This window comes from Vicugna pacos, chromosome 10 (genome assembly GCF_048564905.1).
Source record: "Vicugna pacos chromosome 10, VicPac4, whole genome shotgun sequence".
Classification (NCBI taxonomy): domain Eukaryota; kingdom Metazoa; phylum Chordata; class Mammalia; order Artiodactyla; family Camelidae; genus Vicugna; species Vicugna pacos.
In genome coordinates this window covers 70864017-70889751 of record NC_132996.1, presented here as the reverse complement: position 1 = coordinate 70889751, position 25735 = coordinate 70864017, and the positions used below count along the sequence as shown (strand labels likewise).

At 42.8% G+C, this 25735-nt stretch overlaps 1 protein-coding gene across 11 annotated transcripts in view; it reads right to left on the bottom strand.

Moving 5' to 3' along the window:
- Positions 1–25735, bottom strand: part of PPP6R3 (protein phosphatase 6 regulatory subunit 3) — a 116326-nt gene that overhangs the window by 54972 nt on the left and 35619 nt on the right. For 10 of the 11 annotated variants that reach the window (XM_072970465.1, XM_072970471.1, XM_072970472.1 and 7 more), the window contains 3 exons: positions 10264–10496; positions 5622–5808; positions 2246–2383 (listed from right to left, as the gene is read on the bottom strand). In XM_072970465.1, coding sequence (XP_072826566.1) covers positions 2246–2383; positions 5622–5808; positions 10264–10490 — 552 coding nt within the window. In that variant the 5' untranslated portion in view covers positions 10491–10496. Of the gene's footprint in view, positions 1–2245; positions 2384–5621; positions 5809–10263; positions 10497–25735 lie in introns of those variants that run through there. The other variant, XM_072970476.1, reaches the window with a different exon arrangement.

Below are 25735 nucleotides of genomic sequence, written 5' to 3'. Positions count from 1 at the left end.
AAGAGGGGAATGGAATTTATACAACTTCTGTAAGAGAGCATTCACTTTAGAGAAGCAGTATTTAGTATCAAGCCTTTGGCTTAAAACATAATGAACTTTTAGATTCCAAAACCAAAACCACCACAGGAAATGTGGGGGCTGGGGGCACCACAGAAACAGAGCGTATCTGCCCTGTCACACATTAGCAAAGAGCTATTATCATGACGAGGACACTCTTCCTCATCTACACATGTACTACTGCCATGAATGAAATATGAAGGGCATGAGAATAAGAATGAATGAAAAATCAGCTGGTACAATCAATATTAATTCTGCAAGGAACACAAACACTGTAACAAACAAGGTGCTTATAACCTAGAGAGGACTGACAGGGGGACACACACACACACACACACATTCCAAAGGTTAAAGGAGATGGGGGATGGCAGTAAGGGCTGGGTGGCGAGAAATCAAACACAATTTGCTAAAGGTGCAAAGAAAAAATCTTAGGTATGTCTCCCCTCCTTAAGGAAGAACACATCAAAGAAAAACGCAAACAAAAGTCATTAGGAAACTACCACAAAGGTAGAGGCCCAACTTTACATTTTAAGATCAGTTTTTAAATGTGCACATGAATTACCTGCCCCCGCCAAGGGTTTTGTTCAAATGCAGACTCTGATTCAGTGGGGCAGGGGTGAGACCTGAGCTTTGGGATTTCTGACAGGCTCCCAGGTGATGTTTGGGACCACACTTTGAGTAGCAAAGTCCTGAAACAGGATGCAAACACCTCTACAGAGGGAGTGGGGCCTGACCACCTTAGGAAAATGTAGGAAACTTGGTGGGCAGTGAACTAGTCAGCCCCCCACCCGCTCACTGCCTCCACAGCTATTAACAAGCACCTACAGTCCAAGCCCATGTTGGGCTCCCAAATCAGTGTAAGACATTTAGGAGTTTCTAACCACCCTTTCCCTGACCTGTGCTTTCATTAACCACCTACCACTACATTCCCTCTCAAAAGCACGTCTATTCCTTTGGAAGTGGGTCCTACAGTTCCTTTGGAAGTGACCAAAGGAATTCTAAGAAACCACACTGAATAACTTTCCCCTATAATAATCTAAATATAAAGATGATCCTCCTCCTTATCCTCCACAGCTTCCCTGGAATCCCTGACCTCTACTGGGAAAGACTCACATATACAAAAACACATCTAAAGGGGACCAGCGCCCCCGTCTGGGGCCTCTCCCCGTGGGTAGCTCCCAGGATGTTCCCCTGGTTCTGAGCCAGTTTCCTCACAATGACCACGGTTCTCAGTAGACCTCTGCCCGGCTCTACTGCTCCGGCCCTGACCCCATCCCTCAATGCTCCCAGTCACAAGAACACAGGACTGCCTGCCCTCCTCGGCAGAACACGTCCTTTCCTGGGGAACCGCCTGACAGACCCTCCTGTCTCTCCTCCTGATCCTTCCCGTCTTTAATTAACGTTTTCAATAAAACTCAGTTCCAGGGAAAAATTCTAAGGTATGAGAGGTTGAGTATCAAAGATAGAATGGACTGGGAATGGCTCTGGGAGGAGGATGTGAAGGGAATGAGAGGCGAAGAGACAGACAAGAAGGGGAAGCAAAGGAGAGCACCCGTGAGAAAGCGCGTCTTCGAGTCACTCACACTCCTCCTCGGCCTGCCCAGATGCCACCCAAGACAGCTCCTCAAGAGCACATATCCTGAAATGACCATCTCCCCAGATTTTAAAATATGTACCCTTTTGGACATAAACTCCATTCTCCTCCTTACCCCCTGCTCCGAGGTATCCACAAGGAGAATGTTACTTCTGCAGCCTGACTCCCTGCAAACACTAACGCCTCTACTTTTTGACTCTCAGAGGTAACCCTGCAGCGTGACCACCTTCTCAAGGAGAAAGCCTCATAGGATACTCAGGTGAGATGCACAGCTCTCAGCCGTCTTACTTCTGCTCTTACCACCAGACCAGCTTTAAGACAAAGCCTCCGTCCATTCTCCCTTCTTACTCCCACTGAAGAACAAACCAGCAAAGGGAAAAGAACCCCACAAAAGAAACAGCCCATGTCCCTAGAGTGCACACCTGGGATCCTAATCCTGCAAAGTCTAAGTTTCCTCCTATCTTGGAAATCCACCCCCTCCACCCCCAGTTTCCCAGTCACCTTTCCACCAACCCCTGGAATCCAGCCCAGACTGAGCAGCCCCACGGCTCAGGTACCACCCCATCCCAGTGACACTGGCCACAATCTACTCACATTCAGCACATCTTGCCTGGGCTGCGGAGGCTCGATGCACGTCAGGAGCCGGAGCAACAAGTCCATGATAGCCGACGTCCCTATGTGCTTGATGATAAGGTCCACAAAGTCACGTTTCTTCTTTAGAAAGTCCACAATCTAGACGAGAACAGGCCACAACTGAAAGACATGTTAACTTCACGAAATGTAACTTTAGGATGCTTTCAGTCCTGACCTGTCCAGCTGCCCCCTCCAAAATCCCATCACCACTTCAAGGTGAGGAAAGGCAAATGCTGAGTTAGTCGTAAGATACCAAATTGGAAAGCCGTCTGTTACAATACTCAAAAAACTCTCGGAAAAAACTCCTAGGTTACCACATGTTCCCTAATACAAACAAACCATAACAGAATCTTTTATTTCTGCTGACTTTCAGTATTAACTCTCAAAGAATGAGGATCAAATTTAATGCCTTATACCTATAAAGAGCAAGAGAATATACCACTTATCAGTTCATGGACATAAAGCAAGTCTACTGGGCTTTGCATTACAATGCAGATTAATATTCAAAGTCCTAATTATACTCAAGCAAGTTAAGAAAAAAATTCAAACATGAAGATTTCTACATCAAAGTGACTAACTCACTCACTACAGAATAATCACATTTGGATTTTATTTCAGCAATTCACCTGATCAGATTAATACAAGGAGGGTGAGTGTGGACAAGGTTGATAGTCACCCTGAGGGGACATGAGAACAGTAATGAAGTCATGGCTGCCACCTGGGTCTCCACTGTGCAGGGGAAGAATGTGACTGTCCTGTCCTAAACACCCATGCACACCTCCTCGTTTCTGTCCGTGTGCACGAACCATCTGTTCAAAAGTCCCAGAAGCAGCATGGCCCTCACAAAGTCTCACCGAAGAGTCTCAAAGCCTGTCAAGTGGGGTTGCTTAACTCGATGCTATAGATGAGGAAACTGAGGCTCAGATCGGTTAAGTATCTCACTAGAAGCTAAAAAGTGGCTGCCCTGAGATGTAAACCTAGATTTCTATGTCCCCACAGCCACAATTCTGCCATTAACCCACATGAAGAAGTCTAACAGCCAGAGGTGACAACTAAAACTGCTTCACACAAGCAGGTGTAAACACGGGATTAACCGTCACCCGTTGCTTCTCTAGACAGTGAGGGTAAACACTTAACATAAACCCTCAAGAAGTTATACATAATTAATCCACTCACAACTGAGTCACACAGTAGTTTTTAAAAGCACAGTGGAGGAGAGAGGAAGAAAAAGTCACAACTGACCAAAATACTGCATTACTTAATGGCAAAAGCCCTGGATCTGGAGCCAGAGGCACAAGTCACAGCCAGTGCCATGGACAGCACAGCAAGGACAGCAAGATTTCCTGTATCGAGGACGACCCAGGTCGCTGAGGCACTGCCCATCCAACACCGAAGGTGCCCCATGAGCTAGCAGAGGTCTGCCCTGGGTCAGCCAGACTGCACTGAAGGGGCCCCACGCAGCACTGGGTCAACTAGACTGAGTCTGGGTCTTTTCATTACTTGCAGTTACATATATTCTTACTAATTTATCATGTGATGGGAAGCCTTTATTTACACTCATAATTCTCAAAAGGATACAAAGGTGCCAGTCTGACTTTTCCTGTAGCTAAGAGAGCAGGGTTATTGAATCCTCTCGTTACTAAGGGCTGAACCGAGAAGCACAACAAGCAACAGAGTGAAGGGCCTTTGCTCAGGGTTCACCTGGCGTGTGCCATCGTCCTCACACGCTAAGTTCTGACCTTAAAGACCAATACAAATACTGTCCGTCACTCTGTACTAAAGGTGCACTGAAACCAGGACTCACAAATCTGGGTTTCCCTAGCACAGAGTGAGAAGAAATAGCACAAAGAAGGTGAATACCCGTCTCAAACAAGGCTACAAGCATCTGGAACTGACTGGTAACTTACACTGCTTACACTGACGGGATGACCTGCACCCTCCCCGGTCAGTCAGCAGTACTGTCACTTCTCATCAAAAGACAGGAGGAGGAAAGACAATCTATCAGAGTGATTGTGATTCAGGGACTACTGTCTAAGAAAAAAGAATCTCAATTCCAATACATTTAGGAAGGTAATCCTTCTCAATTAAGAACATGAAAGAACGACCTCGTCTTCCTAAAATACAACATGTACCCACATGGCACAGGATGGACGGACTGGGCCTAAAATAGTTCCAGTCCCCGCAGTCTGCTGACAGCAAGGACGGGTCACGGAGCCTGTTCTCCACACGAAGGATGCCAGGCCCGACGGGTTTGACCGCCTGCACCCCTGTCATCACACCCTTGCTGGCTGCACTCTGGCAGAACTGCCAGTCTGTCCTCGGGCATCTGAGGCTCTTGTTGCTCCCTGGGCGCCTGTTTCCATAAGTGGATCACAATCTCCTTGTTAAGCAGATCCTTTTCCACACCAATACCCACTAGAGCGGTGATTCTCACACACTGGCCAGCGTCAGAGTCATCTGGAAGGCTTGTTAAAACCCCAGATGCTGGGCTCCAGCCCGAGTGTCCGATTCAGTCAGTCTGGAATGGGGCTCAAGATCCTGCTTTTCAAACAAATTCTCATGTGGCCCTCATTCAAGAACCACTACACATACAACAGACACTTAAGAAAACAATTTCCCAACTACATGTAGAATTAAGAACAAAACAAAGCGTAGGGGCAGGGTGGGACGTGGGGACATGCCAGATAACACCACGGAGGAGGAGGAGAGGGGGAGGAGGTGGGGGAGGAGGTTCCTGCCGTAACAGTCAGGTATGAACTTCTGTCACGCACTACTGGAAAGAACAGTAGAGCTACACATGTATGTTTATGACAGTCAATACCCAGATGTCTCGAGTTTTTGAGTGGAATCAAAATAGAAGTAATTGCCATCTGTGTGAACTACCATCAATTATATTTCTGGGAAAGCTTTGTAAGTTTCATTTGTGGTCATCATTAGGGGAAAGAAAAAAAAAAAAAACAAATGTCACTTTATCACAGGGTCACTAACAAGCCACTCACACACTCAAGGCACTCAGTGTGCACCGTCATGCTGTCTTCACAAACGGACACCCAACATTCTCAGGCTTCTGACTACTTGTCAAAAGAAGAAACGGAAGTATATTAAAAAACTGAGATGTGAGGCACTCAGAAAGAAGAGGTCAAGTTAGAGCATATTCATTAATGTGTAAGTCAGTGTTAAGTCAGCAGGCACTTGAATGCTTAATGTTTAAAATATATTCTCTTATAGAGCCTGGACTTAAGGCACAACTCACAACACTGAAGGAACAAAATTACCGGGGGATCATCTCAGGAGGATGATCAGCCCTAATACTTACCTTTCGGAAAACAATATTTACCTGTTCTGGTTTTCTGCTGATAAGAATACTTAGCACCTTGCTGAAGAAACTGGCAAGTAGTGGGTTCAAAGGGGAATCGTTTAGAAGGAAGCTATACAATTTCATTAGCAAGGATTCATCTTCTCCCAGTCTATCATTCATTTGGGAGACATCAGAAGTGAGCAACTCACAAGATATATTTGGATACCTAGAAGAACAGGATACTCACATCATCATCTATATTAACAGTTTAATTACATAAAGTAAAACACAAATCAGAAAGACTTCCCAAAACTTGTGAAAAATTAAAAAACCATCTTCTGGGGATGAGAAAGTAATTCCAATCTATTCTGTCCAATCTCTACATTAAAGTGAATTTTATTGTGTGCCTAAAAAAATGGTTTCTAAACCCACTTTTAACAGGCATACATTTCCCCAAAGAAAACCAGAGCACACGGAGGACGCAGAGTCCAGGGAGTCGTGCTGCAGGGCGCGGCCTCCTCAGCTGGGGGGGATGCCGCAGTCAGAGCCCGGAGCCACAGCCCGCGGCGGCCTCCTCTGGCGGGGAAAGCGGCACAGTCTGTGGGCCGCCACCACAGCGGCCGCCGGCTTCCAGCAACCCGCACCACACACAGCGCCCTGCAGGCGCTCAGGACACACCCAAGTCCCTGGACTGGCTGCCACAGTCCCAGAGGGGTTGTAAACGGTACCAGAAAGTTCTTCTGGGGGGCTTATCAAGTGTTCAGTCTACATTACATCTTAAAAGATTCTACACATTCCAGAACACTGAAGTGAAGAACTGGACAGCAGCCTGAGTCACCCAGTGGGAAAGCTGTGTATAAAACATGCGCTTTCCACGCCAGCCTTCCAGGCTCTTCCAGGGATCCGTCCATCATCAGATCTCCCTGCTGTGGGACAGTCCTCTTCTACAAACCCCACAGCCCTAGAAATACCTGCACCCCGAAAGCACGTTTACCTCTGAGCACCAGGGCGCTCGCTCTCTCTGAAAAAGAGGCAGTAGACCCATTTTCTCCACTCACTTCTTTTACCACAAATGACTTTTCACCTGTTTTCAACAACAACAACGGGCCCCCAAGGATGTCCAGACTACACTCTCCCCGACCCACAGTTCACTTCTCTGCTCTCTATTCCTCCCTTTCGAGCAGCCAGGATCCAGAACCAACTAGTCATCAGGGTGGCAAGCTCAAATGCTGACAGGGAGGTGACAAAACAGCCCCGAGGGCTACATAACACAGGAGACTGTGGGCTAGAACCCAGGCAACAGCCCTCCAGGCATCCCAGATAAGTAACTGGCTGCCTGTTTGGAGATTCCTGGCTTGAGAAGCAACTGGCAACAGAGCACAAAGCTGCAGAACCTAGAGGACCCGCTGTATGGTCGGAAGACTGAACAGTATGAGAACATCCCCAAATGAACCTTTGTAGGGAGGAAAAAACTGAAAAGACAGGCAACAGAACTGGCAGTTGTGAGGGCATGAAGATCACATTATCAAATAGTTGTCTTCTAGAGGCTTCTGGCTCAACCAAATTAAAGTCTCCCTCGCTATATAGAACATATGGGCTCAAAGATGCCATAACATAAAGTCACCATTGTGCCGGGGGCAGGATTATGCAGTGGTTACAGATGTGGCTTCTGGAGTCACACTATCCAGCTTTCTAGAACCTATCTCCACCACTTATAAGCTCTGTGACCTTAGGCAAGTTACTTAACTTCTCTGGGCCTCAGTTTCCAAGAACACAGTATTAAGACAATAGTCCTTACCTCACAGGGGAGGAGAATACACACAAAATACTGAGGAAAAAAAAGGCCTGAAATAAATACATGCTAGCTGTTTTAATTCCGCTTTATTTTGTACTTCAAAAAACTGCAGAAATACTGCTATGCTGGGGGGGAGGGTATTGTCTCAACTGCCCCAATTTCAAAGTTGCTGGCAAAGGATTGGTAAAAGGTAGGAGACCTCAACCCTGACTGTAAACCCAGTATATAGAGAGTATTCTCAAAATTCTGACGCAAGGTCCAGTGGAGGGCACAGGTATCTTTTTAAATTTTCATGAATTTTTCACCGTTTTCCATGGATGACTTAGAGGCAGGATCTAGCTAAAGAAGCAAGCATATCCAGCCCAGGCACTGATACAAAAGGCTCCAAGTTCTGGTTGAGAACAGGCTGGACTACTCTCGCTCTCCCTCCCTACTCCTTAAGATTAAACCAGCTTCTCAAACACCCAGAGACTTCCTCTACTCCACCTCTCAGCAAGGCCATCCGCACCCCCAACTCTCTGACCTTGACTGTCCTGTCCTAGAACACAGAAGCAATCAGAAGAGAGCCCAGTGCAACTGCATCCCTGACCTGCATCTGGGCCCCTTCCTCCTGCTGCACAGGAGCCATCCTTGCTCCTAAAGCCACCGCAGCTTGTTGATGGCTGGCACTCCCTCCACCAACTCAAGCACAGCATGTCATCAAATCACCAAATCTCCCGCTCACAGCACATAAACCCCCAATGCTTCCTCCATCTAGGAAAAAACCAAACAGCACTCCTCTGCTGACTCTGCACCTGCCTGTAGCTCCCACTTTCTCTCTCTGCTCCTTTTCTAGGAAACTACTTGAAAGAGCTCCCTGCTCTGTCTCTAATTCTTCCTCAAAAGCACTTCAGCCAGCTTCCGTGTCTACTACTCCAAGGAACCTGCACTGACAGGGCCCATGTGCTCCAAGTGGCAAGTGCTGGTATTCATTTGGCCTGCCAGCAGCAGCCCCCGACCCCTGTCCCATCCCTCCCCCTGAAGCCTGTCTTCCCTTGACATTCAGGGCGGCAGCCCTTCAGCAGGAACCATGACCCAACCAACAGCATCTCTGACTTCGAATTTACAATACTACTTAAGGACCTATTTTCAAAGTCCTGTTAGTTCAAATTTCTGTCAAATTATTTAAAACTGAGGTATCTGTTATTAAAAGGCTACTGTAAAACAATAGACCGTTACTACTTGTATGTGATCACTGAATTAAGTTAAAACAGTGATGAGATCAATCACAAGTGTGACTAACCGTTATGAAGTTCACAAAGTGTAGCAGTCACTCCATAAACTATAAACACTAGCCTAAATTTCCTTAGATGCCTAGAGTCAACTTTAACCCTAAAAAGCTTTTCAGATCCCATGCGAAAAATCCCTCTCTGCCAGTCCAGCCAGAAGCGCAGCAAAGAACTGCTCTGCTCAGCTCAAGTCATGCTCCCTCAAAATGGTGCCAACCAGAAGGCTGCACGTCCAGGGAAACACACCTGCTCTCGTAACCTCAAAGGTAGCACACACACACAAAAAACGCTGGCATGGCACTACAACAAACGCCACAGCTACTTTCTGGTAGAACCTGCACTTTCCATAATGTGTGACTGCTCTTCCCAGTTAAAGAAGTATTAGCTTCATTCAGTATGTGAGAACACAGACCCAAGAAGGCTAAGTCTCTTGCTCAAGTTCTCAGAGCCTCTACGAAGAGAGGGCTGCACCCTCCCAGGTGGGTCTGATGCAAAGCCCACACCATAGCGCCTCCTGCCCGGATAAGCCCCACAGCAAGCAGCACCCACACATGCGGGTCCACTGGGAAGGGAATTCCAAAACAGCAAAGCAGCTGTCTTTTGGGGGATGAGAGTACACTGGTATTTCTGCTGCCAAATTTCTTTCCTCTCCTTTTGTAAGGCTCTGATCTCTAAGTGGAGACTTGCTGAATACTATTTGTCAACCGTAATGGCTGGCTGAGAACAGGACTTCCTTGAGGATCCAAGCCACCAACAACTTGAAAGCATTCACAAGTATTATTTCTCTGACAGCAAAATTCTCCCCACAAAGAAATGAAAAGATAACCTGAAAAGAGGGACAGACTAGGGGAGAAAAGGCAAAGGAGAATCTACTAAAAGCCATAATTCTTCCTAGTCCATTAAGCTTATTTAACGCATAATCAATCACTTTCTGTTCCTGAATTGGTTCTATTTTCAGGTGGGGAGGGGAGCCAAATATTTCAACAGAGTTGAAGATAGAAAAATAATTAACTGAAACCCCAATACTTTAAATACATAAGAGTATTTATTCACAAAGAGTTTCCAGGGGTCTGAATGCAAAGTGTTAGAAGCTGATGAAACTAGCGATGGAGACAGAGCCACTGTAGGTACCCAAGGTGTTCGATGCTCGAATTTAGCTACGCTAATGTTCACCAAAATCCATACCCTTATTTTCAGTTAGCAAAAGGTCAGAATTTATTCTATCAGCAAAGCCATTCATAAAGCAAGCTCTGGCTTAGATGTGCCATGTGATCTTGGGTAGTCACATAATCACTGTCTTCCTATTTGTAAAGAAGAGAAAATACTTACTTGGATCGTCCTCCTATTTTAAGACACTTCATCACTGTTTATAATGCAATTCACCCTTAGACAAAACCCTCTGGTGAAATTTAGAACACTCATTTCTCAAATCCTGTGACTTCACTGGACTTAGTTCTAGAACAGGTTGTTTGCTCCCTGAGCCTTGCGCCCCTAAGCACGTTAACGTTCTGCAACTGGTCTAGGGCAGCCCTGCAGAGCTGCTGGCCAGCAAGAATGACCAGGTTCTACCCCCACTTCGCTTTAGTCCCACCCTAAACAGAAGACTGAATTTTCTTACTTGTATCTGATCTTTTCATCCATGTCTTGAGGTGGTTCTTCTATAATGAATGAGACTAAATCTTCCAGACATTCTGCTTTTAACAGAAACTCTATAAGTTTGCGGTTCTGAGCTTTACATTCCTGTAGGACGTCTTCCTCATCCATTAACTCCTTCAGGGTTACATCTTCTCTTTCTAGAAGTGTGTCTATGTGGGATGATGAGTGAAGGTCAAATTTCCAAAACATGCTGGTCTAAACAAAATGCAAAGAGTATTTCAAACAAAATTTCAACATCACATATTAATTTTTCAAATTTCCATTTAGTTTTAGTCTGAAATGCAAACTTGGGTCACATAAGAAAAACAAGTTTCATACTGACTCTATAAAACACTTTCTAAATAAGTAAAATTGACAAGATTTTTCCCTTCTTAGAAAAGAAAATATTTTTATTGATAACAAAAAATTTTACTTGAAAATGCTGAAAGAAGAAAGCTAAAACTGGGGATGATTTTAGCCTATAAAATTAATCCATCCATATGTAGCTAAGAATTAAATGCTGGGAAAAAGGAAGAAAATAAACCCTTTCTTGTGAAAAACACATTCTTACATAAAACTAATATCTGCAGCAATAAATGACAAGCACTGAGATATTCTTTAGAATGCTAAAAAGTTAAATAAATAACCACCACGAACCAGCACTTTTAGCCACTGACTACTTTCACAGCTGAAAATCTGAAAGCCATAAAATGGTAAAAACCTATGCCATTCTTAACAAAGAAAACTAAAGACTGAAATGGCAAAATCACTTTAAAGAACAATTATTCACCTTGTCTTCAGTCTTCTACCTTATCTTCAAACTTGATCATGGAAAATTCAATACTAGGATGACTACAGACTGACAATATAGTTCACTTTACTTATCTTAAATACTTCTGCAAAGTCACTGACTGAAAAGCTACTAGGGGTATTCAAATACCTTCCCTCACACCCCAGCTTTATCAGATCAGTATGCACTTATTTTGATCTGTAACACAAATTTCTGATAATCTAATAGTCTCTCCACCTGAAGTCAGAAAACTGGACATAGTTAATAATTTAGCCATAAGTCTTTTTAAATTAGGTCTCATCTAAAGTGGCATGGTCTTTTTTTTTTTTTTTTTTTGGTAATCCTACATATAAAGGCAAGGTATACTTAATAATACTAATAAATCACAAAAGCAAATTTGATATTGAGCCCTTACTATTGATTAATTACAAATAAGACATACACTTATACCCATCAAGTGAAAACTATGAATGTCTACTTCTAAAATATGGATTGGGATATAATCATTCATATCTGCCTCAAATAAAAACAGACTTTCAAAATTTTAGTCTTATAAAGGTAACTTATTACATACTGGATATACAGGAAAAAACTGATAATTAGTAGTCATGAAATAACAGCAGGTGTTGACAAACTATGGCCCACCGACCAAATCCAGCCCAGAGCCTGCAAGCTAAGAATGGTTTTGATGGCTTTTAAAGGGCTATTTAAGGAAAAGAGAATATGCAACAGTGACCATATGTGGCCTGCACATTTACTATCTGGTCCTTTATAGAAAAAGTTTAGCGTCCCTTGCTCAAGAGGAGAGAGTACCCACTAACATTCCTGTCTGCTATCTCTGCACCCACACAGGCACCTACCCCCCAGTCCCCACCGCCTGCCTGGAGGGATGCAGCCACATGGTGCCAGGCGGGACTGTCTACCAGACCCATTCTCCCTCATGCACTCACCTAGACCACATACCCAAATTCTTGGGCAGGTAAGTATGATCACGTGACAAAGTTTTTTTTCTAATAGGCTGTGAGCCATAAAAACTTTCATGAGCTCTCCCCTGCATGTGGCTGGATGCTGATGACAAAAAGGGCCCTAAGGGACAGCAGAGCTGAAAAATGGAAGGTGCCTCCATCCCCAGGTCACCATGTGTAAGAAAACTGCCTGCTGACCTGAGAGGCTACCCTGGGCTGTGTTACGATGAGCCGTCCCAACCTGGACCGGGTGCTCCAGGAGGATGGCCTACCTGACCAATCAGCTCCTCTGATCTCCCGAGCCCACAACTTCTTGTTTTATTATACTTTTTTAAACACAAGAAAAGGAATTCTTGAGCAACTATCTTTTAAAATGCCCAACTCCTTTTACTTTCCACTATCCTAAATCAGAATAGCACCTTTTCAAATCAGAACACTTTGAAATATACATTTCCACAGTACATTTTCTTTAAATTGGGTAGGTGTACTACAAACTTAAAAATAAAATATAACCACAGTAGTCTCCTTAAGCAAACATTTTATCTTTTAGCCAAACAGCAAACTGGACTGGAAACGAACAGCACTAGTAAATTAGTTACCTCTGGCCTGGCCCTAACTTGTGCCCTCTGAAGTAGAATCAAGCTAGGTATGAACTAACAGTTTCAAAGTTCAACTGCCCAGGGCCAGGAGGTAGAATGGAGTTCTTTTAATACTGTAACTACTCTAAGATACTCAGAAAAACTGAAAAGAGTCAGAACGTCAACAGCTCATTTTTAGTAAACACAAATACACTTTAAAATTGCTACCCTAGCTGCACTCAGAAGGATTTAGACATAAGAGGAAATACAATTTTTTACAAACCAAATTATAGCCTTTTAAATCAATATTGACAAAGGGGGAAAACGATAAAACCAGAACTATCCTCCACCTTTCTGCAAAATCCTAGAGTTATTTTGCAAATTGGATTAGGCAGCCTGAAAATAGGGTTTTCTCCAAAAGAGCTGAAGAGGACGTGGGAGGAGTTAACCATTACTTGGTGCCACGGAGGTGACAACCTCTGCTATGCTCTGCCTTCCAATTAACTTAAGACACAAGTGTAAATTACCACCATATATGCACAAAATAGAATCAAAGGATCCACAAATTTACTCATCTTAGATCAACTGCTTTAATTAAAGGTCCTCCGAAATTACTAAAATACCTTCCTTCTTGGAAGCAAAATCTGAGCCACAGTACTTTTATTTCAAAAGCAGTCAAGCAGCGTCACTTTGTTTCTGAGAGAAAAGGTGCTACCTTGTCTCTCTGACACAGGAACTGGTATGGAGATGTGGTTAAATCATTTGCAACAGGTATGAGAAGGCCTGTCCCTCCGTGGAATATGCCCTCTGTAGATTACGACAAGGCCCTGCTGGTAGAGCATATCCCACAAGGCCCAACTGTGGTTTATGTAAACCACCTACAACCAATAAACATCATTTTCTCCTCAACTCTTGGTAGGACTATTACGCATCTAAACAGACCTGAATTCCAATGCCAGCTCCTCTACTGGCTGCTCCTGAATCCTCAGGAAAACTACCTCCCCTTTCTAGCCTCAATACTCTCACCAAGTAAACGGGCTGTGAGTAGCTGATGAGAAAGGCCCGGTCTGGTAGCTGGAACGCACAGGCACTCAGCAACTGGAACCTCCTGTGCAGTAAACACATCGGAGTCGGCAAGCTGTAAACCACGCCTTTCCACACTTTCATGGGCATGGAAACACCTAGGGGTCTGATTAAAACACAGTCTCACACTCTGATTCAGGAAAGCAGGGATCAGGCCCAGACTGTGCATCTCTAGCAAGTTCCCAGATGCTGCTGTCCTGGGCTTAAACCACTGCTGATCATTTGTAATAAACTGCAGTAAGTATATTCAAAATAATTACATAACCATGGGAAATAGAGGAAAAGCATACCATGCAAACACATGACTGTGTTATTTATTTCAGAAGCTCCCTGTGGATAAACTGACATTAGTGGGTTTTCTTTCAATGTGACAGAAGCAGAGCAGAACATATCACTTTCCAACAGGAGCCCAGAAGAAATGACACCATGAACACACTGAAAAATAAACTACTGGAACTCTGGAGAGAGAAACTGCTGATGGTCATACCTACAAATGAGCAGGAAACTGGAAATGACAAGGAAGAACTTCAATGAATTTAAAATTCAAAATCCCCTACTCCTAACTCTGCCTAAATCTGGCAATTTTCTATCCAAGTAGGATAAACGGTGTTCTGCAAAACCCCAAGTCTACACACTGCTATCCCAACTGTGATATCCAGGACTGGCTGGGCCCAGGGCAAAAGATTCAAAGATTCAAAAACAGATTCAAAGATTATGAAGAATCTCAGGACAGCAATGTTAAGCATTCAAGCAGATGTGTCTGGGCGTGGGGACCCCACAAGACGGCATGGCCGCGCGCGCACCCAGGAAGCCAGCTGTATGTATCCATACCATTCCGTAACCTGCCCCACTGGAATCCCCAGATCCCACATCCTAAGTGAATACTTCCTCTCATGCTCCAGTCTTGCAGTAACCTGTGTAACATGCTTCCAGTTTAAACAGCTGCAGTTACCTAAAGTAAGGAGCACAAACTACAGAAACAAGAAGCCACTGCTTCCACCTAAGAGAACACACGGGAAACGCTTTAAGACAACAAAATGTATTATAAATTTTTAATACTATTTCTTTAAAATGTGCCATGAAGGGAGTATCTGTAATAAAGATTTTTTCATGACCTTATACAAAAGCAGCGAACACATCGCCCAAGTTCCAATTCCTGTACACCTCAAGTCCACCTGCAGCACTGCCTCGAGGCCTCCTCTCACCACTGTTGGAACCGAACTGGCTCCACCCATCGCCCAAGCTGGCGCTGGTAGAAATCACACTCGAGGCACCACGTGAGCCACATGTAAGTTTAAATTTTCTAGTAGCCACACCAAAAAGTAAAAAGGAAACTAGTAAAATTAATTTTAAATGTGTATTTAACCTCACACATCTAAACATCATTACTTCAACATGTAATTCTTTAGACGCTAGTCTTCAAAATCTGGATGCTCTGACATTTTATAGCACATGGCAACTTGGGCCAGCCACTTTTCAAGTGCTCAAGAGTCACATGTGGCCATGACAGCTCTAATTATATGATTGCTACAGTTATGATTCCAAGTTTCTCTCCTGGTACTAAAATAGCCTCCCCATCTCCTTCCACAGCCAAAGTCAGGAGTTAATCATCATCTTTTCCACACAAGAGTCAACGCGGAGTGAGGGGGAGAGGTTATGGGCCATGTTTCCTTCCTTCTAAAATATAAACATACATGAGAAACATGTTTACTCTTGTGTGTATGTTGGACATTCGTCAATTTAAAAAAATAGGTCACAAAAATACTAGAACTGGTTTTTAGCCTCTAATATCTAGGAATATATATAGAAATAAAAGGTAAGTTTTCAAATTCTTCACTTTGTGATAACGGAGAAGGCTACATCTTAAAATCAGGAGGGCCACAAGTGGCTCACTACTGGTACAGACATACTTGGCCAAATTTTAAAACAGGTGCATGTCTCTGGGAATTTATTTCATTTTCTAAGTCACTGCAAAACTATTATGAAGAAGAAAAAAAAATGCCTAGGTAACTTAAGCATGTTGGGAAACAATGATGTTTGATTAATGTAAAAACAAACAAACAAAAAAACCAGACTCCCCCCTTGTTCTGGAGAACACTGAGTCCTCACAGTCTCCATTTAGATTCAAAACCACCTGCTTATTCCACGAGCAGCAGACATGTTTACCCCAAACCTCTGGCTGAGTTTACGAGCTGCCTGAGAACAAGATGTATTGAGCAAACTGAGCTGCTGAAAGGCTGTTCTTACTGGCTCACCTACTCCTGCCAGTGTCCAGACACCTGGAGTCTCAGGACCCCTGGGCTTGGATCGAGGTATGCAGGGAACTTAGCTAGGCAGCATCTGACAAGATCCAAATGGGGAACTGTTGAGCCCAAGAGGGGTTGGTGGTTGCTCACTCACTGAAAGCAGTACACCACTAGGAAGGGGACAGAGAGGAAAGAATCTATAAATAGTAGAAGGCAGAGCCACTCTAAAGGGAGGTCACCTCTGTGTTATAAGTTAACGATAAACTATTCCCCCTAACAGCAAAGCTCAATGCCTAGGCGAACATTATAATTTTCACACGAAGAGGCAGAACATGGAACACAGAGAAGAAGTAACTGTTGGCCTTTGCAGGCAGTTCTCTTTAAGAACTATGGAAAATGATCACAAAGGCCCAGGAAGCCTACCCGGTATCTGCTTCTCCATTCTTAGCAAAGGTATCCATTTCACATGGTCGCCCCCTCACCCCCACCCAAAGGCTGGACTAATCAAATCAAGTATCAGAGTGTCTATTACAGATAACAAATTTCTTTAGAGTAAAGGGCAGTACAAACCCAGAGACAGTGTTATTGTATTTGCTCTACAACTGCTTCTTCCGAAGAACATGCCAAAAGCAATCAACTTTCTACCACCCAGACATTACAGACTCTTTCCCAGTTTTAATATGAAACTTCTTTGCTATTTCAGTTTTTCTTTGAGAATAGTAAATAAGAGTCAAATCCATTTACTGTGCACTATATTAATCAACAGGTACTTTCAAAGCACTAATACACGCTGTATCGACGAACGCAGGAGTAATACGATAAATGGTGCCTGCCCCCAAAGAACACAGTAACACTAACAGAAAACACAGAAAACGAAAGGCAAACTCCAAGCTTGTTCTGTAGAAAGGGAGCTCAATGGAGGGGAGACTGGCCAGAAAACACTTCATTACACACAAGGCCTGAGCTAGGCCTTGAAAAATAGGTAAGGTTCAGTAGGTATTTCGGAAGCAAGCAGTATTCTGGGCCAGGAGAAGTAAGCCTGCAAGCACAGGCGACTGGTAGACCCAGTAGCTTCAGGAAATTCACAGCAGGAGAAGGTCCTGATGACAAGAAGAGCCTTTGGGAGGGCACTAGGAAACGGTCAGGCAACACAAGGCCACATCTCAAACAGCCATGCGTGAGTGCACAGTGCAGCAGCACAGGCTTGCTGCAGGAGCAAAGAGGACCCAGTGAGTTCTAACTGCAACAGACGTACATTCAAATAGCTATAGCAAAGACGAAACAAAGTATACAGAAAGAAATGATTCTGAATAGAAGTAGGAGGGAACAACATTGAGGAGATGAAATTTAAGCTGTGGCAAGCCCATTTTCAATGGACATACTCCCACAGAGGCCAAGAGAGGGAAGAGGTCTAAACCTGTTCTAGGAATGGCCACGTATTTGAACAGGACTGAAATGCAGGATAGGGAAGGGAGTGCTGGGGACAAGAGCACCAGGGAGGGACACTGCAGGTACCACACGCCAGGCTAAGACATGAACAGTGAAGTCAGGTAAGGCAAGACAAATAGCAACAAGATCAGATCCACAGTCTACATACTGTCAGAAACGTCAAAGAGGGGCTGGAGAGGGATGGGCCACAGAAAGAGATCCAGAGACCATTTTAAGGACTCACAGAAGACGGTGAGACCCTGCAACAGCCTCTATTTTGAAAATTATTATTCCCTAACAGATTTCACATTAAATTACTATCCCTCCTCCAATTTCAAACAAAATTCCTCAAAGTCTTCATGTTTTCTTCATTCCTACCTGTATTTCAGTATCAGATGATACAAATTTCTGGCTTGCCTCTAGAATTCTGAGCTACCTGGGAAATACAGGCCCCTCAAAAAGCAAATGCCTACCCATGCCCTGGGGCTTACTCCAAATGTATTTCTAAGATGCTACGAACAGGGAGAGGTGAGATCTTAAATCGCCCACTTCGCTTTTATATTTAAAAAGCCACCTGCCAATCAAGAGAAAGCCAGCCTCACTTTTGTCCCGGAGTCCACACTAAAGCAAGTACATAAAGTGTTTGTTCCTCTACAAATTCTCATTATGAAAACGCAAATGCACATGAATTTGTGTGAATAATTTTCACAACTTCAAAAACTTCAATATAAGTATATGCAAAGTATGACTTATTTATACTGAGAATGAAGTTTTGTTTTTGCGCTTGTTTTTTTTAAAGTGAGACTAAGGAGTTGGAAAGAAAAAAGACAAGTAATGAGGATAACACAATGGAAATCAGGTTTTCGCCAGGAGCCTTATTAGAGATCAAAGCAGTAACACAAGGAAAACCCAGCTAGATCTAAGTGTCTACTCTGTGCATGTGTGTACACGCACACATGCTGAAAGGGATGGCATGGGTAAGAGAGCTTGATGAAAGTCAAATCAGAAAATTCTTATGAGCTGTCAACAAATCTGATTCAAACATCACAAAGAAGTGACATGTAACTGGAGAGCAAGAGGAAATATGATGTGATTAGAACGGCTGTTATCTGAAACACCCCAAAACAGTTTCTAATCTAAAACTACAGGGAGGTCCTATCTAGGCCAAGAATGAGGGGAAACCGCACAGCTAGAAGAGAACTCTATACTAACACAAGGTCGGGGAAAGACTTGGAAAATCCAACTCACCCACATTTTCACAAAGTAAAAGCCAGTTATACACAGTTTTTGAGCCAACCAACTTGAAACAAGTGACAGGGGCCACCTGTGTATTCATACACCTGTTACAGACAAGATGCCCAAAGAGAACAGCCTTTCCAAATCAGATACAAACTAGACATACTGAGATCCTCTGAAAAAAGGCCAGTAAGAAACAGGCTTCAGATTAAGAATGACCTAACTATCCTGGTTAATTTGGAGTTATAACCAATTCTGTAGTAGAACACAGAAGTGGCAGGTTGTTCACAAAAATCTTTTAAAAGTACCTCCCCCAACTTCTTTTTAACCTTCAACCTTCCTTGTCCAGCGAACTTTAATCCGAACATGTATGATCATAAAGCACTCAGGGCTACCTCAACAGTCCCTAGACCAGCAGTAATAAACTGGTAACCTCCAGGAAGTGCTTTCCTTCATAAATGTTTCACCAGTATGTGCAAGAAAAGGAAAAGCAGGTTCATGAACTGCTGAGCTTCTGCTCAGGAACAAAAGTGCAGTGCAGCACATGAGAAGTGAGCAGTGCTCAAGGTCTCTACAGCTCCTTACGAAAAAGTCTTCAGTCTCTTCTGGCTGTTCCACAGTAACAGTAACTGTTGATACAGCAACTTTCTATTAAAGGCAGAAAAATGACTAACAGCAGCTCACAATTATTAAGTGCCTATCATATGCCAGACCCTGGGCCTGATGCTTTTAGATACATTATCTGTACCTCAAAACAACCCTTCAAGGTTTTGTTCTCATTTGCAGATGAAAAAACTAAGACTCCGAGAGGTCAGATGACCTAACAAAGACCACAGCTAGCAAATATCCTAGCCAGCTGGGACCCAAACTCAGATCTGTTGAGCTCCGAAGTCTGCACTCTTCCCATTACAGTGCATGCCACAGGACTGGTGCAGGGACAGTGGCTGAGCAAATGTCACAGCAGCAGTAATCAAGAGCACAAGCCAGTCCTAGGGCAGCCTGCAGAAGGGAAACCGTAGCAGCCTAATGTAATCTTGGGACACACTCACGAATGGGAACCCCAGGTCTTCGTGTGCAGGGCAGGGTCATCTAACAGACAAGCCGGCTGGGCAGCTCAGCCTGAGAATGGTTGGGGACAAGGGAGCAGCTTCGCTCTGAGGGCCAGTGGCTATCAGCTGATTGGCCAGGATGCCACAGGCTTGTCAAAATGCACAGAAAACACGAGCGAATCAGCATTCAAAAAACTGTTTGATATGATGAAACCAAGACAAATTTACTTAACATGGATAATTGCAAAGTCCTTTTAAAATAAAGGACTGAAGTAAAATAAAAACTGAAAAATATATTGAGGGGTTGAGGGGGGCACTAGGCCAGGTATAATAAACTGTTAAAAGTGAAGAAAGAAACAAGTCCAAAGATTTTAGTTAATTATAAGCTCAATATAAAGTTATATTATGCTGTGACTAATAAGCAAGTTATCTCAGACCGTAGCCACAGATTAATCGTGTCTAGGACCACAGGAGATACTAACTCTGCTGCAGCCTTCTTCCCTGCGCTGGTCACCTCACGCCAGGCAGCTTCATACCCTGTTCTGGTGAGGATGGAGGGACTGCCCACCGCACAGCGCCCAAAGAGGACCAGGGTGGCAGAAGGACTCACCACTTGGAGGAAAAGATAACCAGCTCTGAATATCTTAAAGCTCTTTTATACTACCATGTATAGCTCCCAAGAATAAAGAGCCAAAGAGTGAAAAGTACAGATCATTTGTGAGCAGCAGAAGCAGGAACCTGACAAAGGTGAGGAACACATCAAGGCCCTGAGGCTGGAGGCGCTCTGGCAAAGCCTGGATGATTCTCTACAAGGACAAGGGCAGAGAACTCTCCATTCTGGAGAAGAAGGCTATCCTAAGTGATCACCATGTTGTTTTATGAATTTCTTCAAAGTCTATTTGATATAAAAGGCATGGTGACATGTGGGCTGACATGGAGTCTCAACAAGAAAACAGAAAAAGGATTATGCAAACTTCCAGATGTTTAGTGAGCTGAAATCCACACAACTCCCCAATTCTCCGGAAGCTCTATTAAAACAACAACAGAGGACAAAGAAAAGGAAGTAACAGTCAAACAGTCAATGAGAAGGCCAAAAATTTTATGAAAAGATATAAAATGGAGAAACAATTCAGGAAGTCCAACATCTAAGTAACAGAAATTTTAGAACATATTATAATCTACCACCATCCTCTCTTATCATAAAAATGTTTTTTTCTCAGAGCATAAAGATGCGACTAACTCTTAGGACCTGCACAGGCCATCACACTGAGGTGTAAAAGATCCTTTAAGACAGTGTGAAAGTCCATGGTATCAGAGATAAAGAAGAGTATTTAAACTTTTCTAGTGAGAAAAAAAATACTTATGAAAGGACTGGAAATCAAAATGACATCAGTTTCCTCAATATTCTAGAAAAAAACATTTTCAGACATGGAAGGTCTGAAAGATTTATTTCTTCAGGAAGCTGCTGGAGAATAGGCTTCACCAAAGCACGGCAATAAGCCTTGAGGGAAGACCCAGAAAACATGAGACCAGGGCTACGACACACCCAGAAACACAGACGACTCCCAGAAGGGGGACACCTGCAGCTACAGAGAAAGTCAAGAGGAACTAGTCCGGAGTAACCCATGAGGCAGAGGGCTCTGGAAAGGACATGTTCAAGGAAGTGTATTGCCAGAGGTATGTTACCATGTTGAGAAGAATTTTTTAAAAATTCGGTCAGAGATTTAGGGACTAATTAACCAAAATATACACATTTTTATTACCGATCTTAACCAAAGCTGTGCTTTAACTATGTTAGGAGATGAGAGAGGGAAAGAGCTATGCACATAAGAGCTAAACCTTCACCTTCATGGTTAGAAGTAAGACAGATTAGAAACTGCTACCTATACGTATTATATGATTTAGAAATGTGGAAATAAATAAATATAAGAAACAGCTAAAAGATGAAGGTAGTAGCACCTAGTGAGTAATTCAAGGATGAGGAGGAGACAGGATAGGAAAGATGAAGGAGATGGTTGTCATTTTCTGTTATAAATTTTGTGATACCATTTGACTATTTAAACTATTTACCTATGCAGACTATGTACTGATGTATTATAAAATGAAAAAGTATAAAAAGAAAGAAAATATAACAGCACTTAGTACAATTCCTGGCACTTAGTAAGGGCTCTATAAATGCAAGCACAATCTGAAATCAAGATACCATAAAAGATTACCTAACTGGCTAAGTCATACAGAAAAATTATGAGGTGACTGCATATACTTAAGATTCCTATATACAAAAAATCATCAAACAAAGAAATAGAAAAATCCAACCAACCAAACCAAACAACAGCAACAAAAGAAGCCCTACCCAAGGGGTTAGAGCACACCCCATGGCGGAGAAAAAGAACTGGGCTCCATGAGCCAAAAAACAAACAAACAAACAAAAAAAACCTATATGTAACAAGGTGCCAAGAGGTGAATGACCACTGAAAGGGAATTCTCCTTGTCAGGATTTATACAGAATAACATGGAGATAAAAGCTTGACAAGTCAGAAGATTTAGATGAGAACCTCTGTATAAGAGCTGGCACTTGACTGTGTAAGCAGAAGGGGGTGTTGAGGAGAGTCATTCACAAAGGGGTGGAGGTGGAAGAGACCATATACAAAGTGGTATACCACCTAGGAAAGATGCTGGCCAGGGGATTACAAACTGAGAGCTGTTACAACAGAACAGCTATAGTATCTCCTGAGATAACGAAGCCTGAAAGGCAGATGATTAAATGGTGTACGCGCACCTCCTCCTCGAGATACTATGGAGCAAATGAAACTGGATTAAGAATGTCACTGATGAACATAGACGCCAAAATCCTCACCAAAATTTTAGCAAATAGAATCCAACAACACATAAAAAAGATTATACATCATGACCAAGTGGGGTTCATCCCAGGGACACAAGGCTGGTTCAACATACGCAAATCAATCAATGTAATACATCACATCAACAAGAAAAAGGACAAAAACCACATGATCATCTCAATCGATGCAGAAAAAGCATTTGATAAAATTCAACATCCATTTATGATAAAAACTCTCGCCAAAGTGGGTATAGAGGGAACATATCTCAACATAATAAAAGCTATATATGACAAACCTACAGCCAGCATAGTTCTCAACGGTGAAAAACTCAAAAGCTTCCCACTAAAATCTGGGACAAGACAAGGATGCCCACTATCACCACTCCTATTCAACATAGTCCTGGAAGTCCTAGCCACAGCAATCAGGCAAGAGAAAGAAATAAAAGGGATCCAAATTGGAAAAGAAGAGGTAAAAGTGTCATTATATGCTGACGACATGTTACTATATATAGAAAACCCTAAAAGGTCCACACAAAAGCTACTAGAGCTGATTGAAGAATTCAGCAAGGTAGCAGGTTACAAAATTAATGTTCAAAAATCAGTTGCATTTCTTTACACTAACGATAAATCAACAGAAAAAGAAAGTAAAGAAACAATCCCCTTTAAAATAGCACCCAAAGTAATAAACTATCTTATCTGGGAATAAATCTAACCAAGGAGGTGAAAGAATTATACACAGAAAACTATAAACCATTGATGAAGGAAATTAAAGAAGACTTTAAAAAATGGAAAGATACTCCATGCTCTTGGATTGGAAGAATCAATATTGTTAAAATGGTCACACTGCCCAAGGCAATCTACAGATTTAATGCAATCCCTATTCAATTACCCAGGACATATTTCACAGAACTAGAACAAATCATAATAAAATTTATATGGAACCATCAAAGACCTAGAATTGCTAAAGCATTACTGAAGAGAAAGAAAGAACTCTCCTAGACTTCAGACAATACTATAGAGCTACAGTCATCAAGACAGCATGGTATTGGTACCAAAACAGACATATGGACCAATGGAACAGAACAGAGAGCCCAGAAATGAACCCACAAACCTCTGGTCAACTAATCTTCGACAAAGGAGGCAAGAATATACAATGGAATAAAGACAGTCTCTTCAGCAAATGGTGTTGGGAAAACTGGACAGCAGCATGTAAAACAATGAAGCTAGAACACTCCCTTACACCATATACAAAAATCAACTCAAAATGGATTAAAGACTTAAACATAAGACAAGATACAATAAACCTCCTAGAGGAAAACATAGGCAAAACATTATCTGACATACATTTCAAAAATTTTCTCCTAGAAGAAATAAAAGCAAGAATAAACAAATGGGACCTAATGAAACTTACAAGCTTCGGCAGAGCAAAGGAAACCAGAAGAAATAAAACAAGAAGAAAACCTACAGAATGGGAGAAAATTTTTGCAAGTGAAACCGACAAAGGCTTGATCTCCAGAATATATAAGCAGCTCATACGACTCAATAAGAAAAAAATAAACAACCCAATCCAAAAATGGGCAAAAGACCTAAACAAGCAATTCTCTAAGGAAGACATACAAATGATCAAAAAGCATATGAAAAAATGTTCAATATCACTAATTATCAGAGAAATGCAAATCAAAACTACAATGAGGTATCACCTCACACCAGTCAGAATGGCCGTCATTCAAAAATCCACAAATGACAAATGCTGGAGAGGCTGTGGAGAAAGGGGAACCCTCCTACACTGCTGGTGGGAATGCAGTTTGGTGCAGCCACTATGGAAAACAGTGTGGAGATTCCTCAAAAGACTAGGAATAGACTTACCGTATGACCCAGGAATCCCACTCCTGGGCTTGTATCCAGAAGGAAATCTACTTCAGGATGACACCTGCACCCCAATGTTCATAGCAGCACTATTTACAATAGCCAAAACATGGAAACAGCCTAAATGTCCATCAACAGGTGACTGGATAAAGAAGAGGTGGTATATTTATACAATGGAATACTACTCAGCCATAAAAACCGACAACATAATGCCATTTGCAGCAACATGGATGCTCCTGGAGAATGTCATTCTAAGTGAAGTAAGCCAGAAAGAGAAAGAAAAATACCATATGAGATCGCTCATATGTGGAATCTAAAAAACAAAAACAAAAACAAACAAACAAACAAAAACAAAGCATAAATACAGGACAGAAATAGACTCATGGACAGAGAATACAGACTTGTGGTTACCAGGGGGGTAGAGGGTGGGAAGGGATAGACTGGGATTTCAAAATTGTAGAATAGATAAACAAGATTACACTGTATAGCACAGGGAAATATACACAAAATGTTATGATAACTCACAGAGAAAAAAATGTGAAAATGAGTGTGTATATGTCCATGAATGACTGAAAAATTGTGCTGAACACTGGAATTTGACACAACATTGTAAAATGATTATAAATCAATAAAAAAATGTTAAAAAAAAAAAAAGAATGCGTGCGTGTTCCCAAAAAGGTCCTACTGGGCCACTTTCTATTAAATGCCAACCAACCCAAAAGTCAAATATGCAAAGTAAACCTCTGGTCTTTAATAAAAAAACTTCAGTGGGGGAGGGTATAACTCAGTGGTAGAGGGCATGCTTAGCATTCATGAGGTCCTGGGTTCAACCTCCAGTACCTCCATTAAAATAAATAAATAAATAAACCTAATTACTGCCCCCCCTCACACACACACAAACAAGCAAACAAACAAAAAATTTCAGTAAAGAGTTCCAAACTGATAGCAATTAAAACTCAAGAGTCAGGTGGCTGGCCAGAAGCCAGATGCCCTTTGGCTAGTGTAAAACAAAAACCTCTCTCTCACACACTCACACAGAGCGAGAGCGAGAGCGAGAGCGAGAGCGAGAGCGAGCCAGATGACCTAGAAGCAGCGCTGGGTCTCTGCTAGCAGTCTTTCTCTGGCATGCTACTTTAGCTTGCAAGGCCTGTCTGGTCCTTAAGGCCCAGTCCACCCCCTAAACCCCCCACCCCATGGAAAACTGGGAATCCCATGGTTGCTACAGATTCCAAGACACACCTGAGCAAACTACAGAGGCTGCTGTTTAACTTCCTAAAAATACCACAGTGCCACAGAACCATGTGGTATCTGGCTCAGAGATGAGCTAGATCTGGTCCACCTAGACTCCCTCGTCTCATGACAGAAAACTGCTCTC